Source organism: Penaeus chinensis, chromosome 3 (genome assembly GCF_019202785.1).
Source record: "Penaeus chinensis breed Huanghai No. 1 chromosome 3, ASM1920278v2, whole genome shotgun sequence".
Taxonomy (NCBI): Eukaryota; Metazoa; Arthropoda; class Malacostraca; order Decapoda; family Penaeidae; genus Penaeus; species Penaeus chinensis.
In genome coordinates, this window is record NC_061821.1 from 14048271 (window position 1) to 14053270 (window position 5000).

The 5000-nt window shown below is 34.3% G+C and overlaps 1 protein-coding gene across 1 annotated transcript in view; it reads left to right on the plus strand.

Annotated features, from left to right (window-relative positions):
* Positions 1–4369, plus strand: part of LOC125041710 — a 12056-nt gene extending 7687 nt beyond the window's left edge. Inside the window, exons 2-4 of the mRNA XM_047636941.1 lie at positions 295–464; positions 2699–2972; positions 3269–4369. Coding sequence (XP_047492897.1) covers positions 295–464; positions 2699–2972; positions 3269–3672 — 848 coding nt within the window. The 3' untranslated portion in view covers positions 3673–4369. The remainder of the gene's footprint in view (positions 1–294; positions 465–2698; positions 2973–3268) is intronic.
* Positions 4370–5000: the final 631 nt, after the last annotated feature.

Below are 5000 nucleotides of genomic sequence, written 5' to 3' on the forward strand. Positions count from 1 at the left end.
TGATTTTCCGGTGTTGCATGAGATGTTTCACGAGATTTATCTTCAGAATCAAGTAGAATAACAAACAAAGATAAAATCGCAAACACAGGAAATGTTTCCTTTTTTTTATGACGCGCGTCCTGCCATGGTTGCACAACGTTGTCTCCCTTACTCCCCGTTTCACGTGTGCCCCCTCGTCTTGGCCCCCCTCCTCCCTGCTCATGTGCAGCAACGTCCATATCTGGACGTGTGTATAGCGATGCTTAAAAAAATCGACAATGTGTAACTGGACGCTCACAATCGCTGTATTTGCAGGTGTATGGACAGGGGACTGCAAGGGCCGAAGCAGGACAGAAGTTGACGTGGAAAACTGGCCCGTGAACGTGGCCATCAAAACACCAGACGTCCCCGGAGCAATTTTTACACTCATTCTCAGCCAAGGGCGCGTTCCTGTGGCCAATCTCACCTTCACTCATTCATCTTCGGTGAGTCGTTTTCTATATTTTTTTCATGAGTAGGTTCCCATTTTCTGTGGAATGGAGGATTTTTTTGAGGATCGGAATATATTTTAATAAAACGATAGCATTTAAAAGATACGAGCACAATTATAATTATAATGCTAATGATCATGATAAGGATAAGGAAATATTAGTGATGATAATAACATCAGTAATATTAATAACAATAATAATAACAATAATAATAATAGTAAGAATAAGAATAACAACAACAACAATAATAGTAATAATGATTAGAATGATGATAATCATGATGATTATAATAATAATGATAATGATAATAATGATTATAATATTTATTATTATTGTCATTATTTTTATTACCATTATTATTGTTATTATCAGTATTATTATTATCATTATTATCATTATTATTATTATTATTATTATTATCATCATCAGTTTTATTATTATTGTTGATGTTATTATCATTATTATTATTATTATTATTATTATTGTCATCATCATCAGTTTTATTATTATTGTTGATGTTATTATTATTATTATTATTATTATTATTATTATTATTATTATTGTCATTATCATGGTGGTTTATTATGACGATAATAATGATAATAGTAGTAGTACTTATAATAATAATAATAATGATAATAATAACTATAATAATAAGAGAATAATAATGATAACACTGATGATAATGATAACAATAATCATAGTAATGGAAAGAATAATGATGATAATTAAAGTAGTAGTAGTAGTAGTAGTAGCAGCATTAATAGTATTAATAATAATAATAATAATAATAATAATGATAATAATAATGATACTAATACTAACACTAATGATACCGCTGTTACTGCTACAATTAATGATAATAATGTTACTGATAATACATGGAATGAAATCATTTGTAACATCAGTAATTATGTTGAAATCCAATGTTATTCTTGCTATTGTAATATTACTCATATTATTTATTGTGCTCGTTCTTCTCCTCATTTTCTTATTTTTCTTCGTATTATTATCAGCATCGTTATCAATATCATTAACATTTATATTATCTTATCTTTATCGTTAACATTATGGAACATGATAACACATGGTTATAGGAGTGATAGTGAGTCAGCAAATAAAAGCATTGATGGTAACTAACAATAATTATAAATATTATGATGAATGTGGTAATAAAGTTTGTAATGATAATCAGATTTCCAATAATTATTAAAGTTATACTAACAATACTGATGATAACAATAATGGTGATAGTAATAATAATAGTAATGTAACCGTAATGATAGTGATGATAATGTAAATGTAAAAAAAAAAAGGTAAATAAAGAAATTAAGGAGTAATGTATTCATTGAGTGGCCAAAATGTTAAGGTATTTTGCTACTGTAGGAATTTATTGTATAAAATTGGAGCAATCTTATGCTATGAGGACTTATATATATATATATATATATATATATATATATATATATATATATATATATAAGTAACTGAACGCATTATGAACATCAAAAGGTGCAAATGTAACCGAGAACCAAAACAAGCCATCTTGGCGGAAGCGACGCGGATTTCCGGAAAGATAATATCACCTTCTTCCCGTCTGTGTCGCGCCTTAACACGATCGAATCGACGCGGCTTTGTGTGACCACTCATTCATTGAAAATAAAATAAACACATGGCGTGACGGATTCAGGAATTCAAATGAAACAACCATTCGCTATCCTAGGGGTTGCTTGGTCTTTAGGATTTATCCCTTAAGACCAAACAACCCCTAAGATTCATAGTCTTTTTTTTAAGGGGATTCATTTTCTGATATCTGATAGTCAATGTTGATGATAACTTCTCTTTTTGTCAGTTTTATGGAACGTACAAAAATAACTACAGTGGAGGGTGATCATTTATCGAAGCATTGAGGTAGATTTAACACTATATTGATACGTGTGGTGAAAATGATCTTGTTCGCTGATTTAACTGTAACAGAAATTCATTCTTTTGATTGACCATAAACTAGTTTAAATGCAATAAAACTACTAAGTATCGAATGTCTTTGCGGCAGATAATGTATTCATTAATCCTAAATTCCAATAAACGAGAATTCAATGGTTTCGAATCATGAATTAATGAGTTACTGCTTATAGTCACTCCGTTCAAGCATTCCGTTTTCTCAAGAAAGAAAACTGAACAGCAGTTCTGGGAAAACTTTCTTATTCAGCTTTTCAAATCGCTTCCAGCACAGCGACATAGTGATGATGAACTTGGAAATAAAGTTCCAGCAAACGCCAGCTTCCTCTCTCCTGGTTTTCTTCGCGTCCAACACCTGGAACACCGTCGTCCTCGACTGGCAGAGGAAGAGCTCGAAGCTGATGCTCTCGCTCTCGGCCCCGACGGGAAGAGTCAGTTACTCGATCGATTCGGTATTCGACGTCGATCTCAGTCAGGTGGATCATGTGGCAGCCTCTTGCATTAGGACCTGCGTGGTCGATGTCGATCTGGAATGTCTTGCTGGTGAGTTTGTTTTAAATTATATATATATACATATATATATACATGCATATATATATATATATATATATATATATATATATGTATGTATATACATACCCACACCATAGTTTCATAATTTATGTTTACGGTATAAATACATAATCACATTTTTTCCTAATAACGTAGGTGAAGTTTCTTTTCTACCCAGTAATGTTTTATCCAAATTCCAGACTTTGCTATCGTTCAGACCTCTGTATCATAAAAAATCAGCGCGTAGCCTAACAAGGTCCTGAATAACAAATGCTGTCCATCCCCAGGGTCTCCGGCAAACGAGGTGGCGTCGCGCCTGATCCCTACGGAGTCGTACAGCCACATGGGAGCAACCAGCAGCATCACATGGGCAGTTGCGGTGCTCTTCGTGTTCATGGGCGTCGCGGTGGTGCTGTTCCTGGCCTGGCGCCACCAGCACAACAAGGTCAAGATCCAGGCTCACGACGTCACCGCGCGGAAGAGGAACACGGAGAGCATGATCAGCAATGGCCCTGACGTGACTCAGATCAGCGTAGCTCAGCCGAGGCTGCAGTACTCTTCCATCCTCATGAGTTATGACGGCCCTTACAGCGGAAGTGATGAGGAGTCGTCGCAAGGCGCCGCGTGTGGCGGTGCGCTTCCCAAGACGAGGAATGACTATCTTCGGAGCGGCCAGGCTTGTCGCTTGTGATGACCAGTGTGATGGCTGTTCTGCGGCGCGGGAAGAGAGATCTGCTTCGTGTGTGCATGCAAATGTGTTCGTGCGTTTGTTATACAAACAGTATATTCCATAAAATCATTCTGTATCTTGAGTCTTCTTCGACGGACGTCATTTATGCAATAACCATTTATAGAGCCAACACGATCTATTTGTGTGATAAAAATGTCATTAAAAGTAGCTTTCGCATTATTGCTCATGCAATGTAAGCACACTTTCACAGTACAATTTTTGTTTATGACCATTTCAGTTAAAGGTTACTGAAATACAATATGAAGTGGAAATATATACACATAAATCATTCCATTATCGTAACAAATAATGAAAACAGGCTTTGTATTTCTCAATATTTGAGAACAAGTAAACTTCATAACACAGAAATTAATTTCACATAACTGCTGATCAGTGATCATGTTAATGAAGCGAACCGGTTCGCAGAGTCGGACATGGTACCGGGACGGACTCGAATAGATGGCTCTGGCGCAGCGGAGGCGCGGAAGTGCAAGTGTAATGTCAAGGAAGAATAATTTAATGTTCGAATATCGAATAAGTCGTTCCTCGACGGTTCTATGCATATCTATATCGATTTATCTATCTATCTATATAGATAAACATATATACATACGTACATATATATGCATATATATATATATATATATATATATATATATATATATATATATATATATATGCATTATACATACATACATATATATATATGTATGTATGTATGTATGTATGTGTGTGTATGTATTTATATATATGTGTATATATATAAATATATATGTGTATATATATAAATATATATGTCTATATATATATATGTAGAGAGAGAGAGAGAAAGGGGGAGGAAGAGCTGTGTGTGAGGATAACTTTCTCTTAAAGCAGTAGCATGTACGTATGATCATAATTTTGATAAACAATTTTTTCAGTTCTAATTTATTCTCTCTAATTCGTCAGTACTGAAAAGCGGGAAGGTTTCATGGGGACGTCAGTGAAACAAAACTATAACGATAGATAAACATTCATACTAAATATCTTGTAATTAACTGATAATTACTCAAGGTACCTTCCCAGAAACGTATCTTTAAGTAGGTATAGATAATTTTCGAACACAAGTACTGTACCTTGCCTTCGCCATGAGCTGATACAGCTTACCTTGTGCAACTATTCATTCTCATTCAGGAACTCACCTTTTTCACATGCGGCCGTATCATTTTGGGGGAAACTAGTCTATTTATTCTGTGAGAAAATATATAATGTTTTATGATAATACATTCAGATATAGAATCAAAATGAAG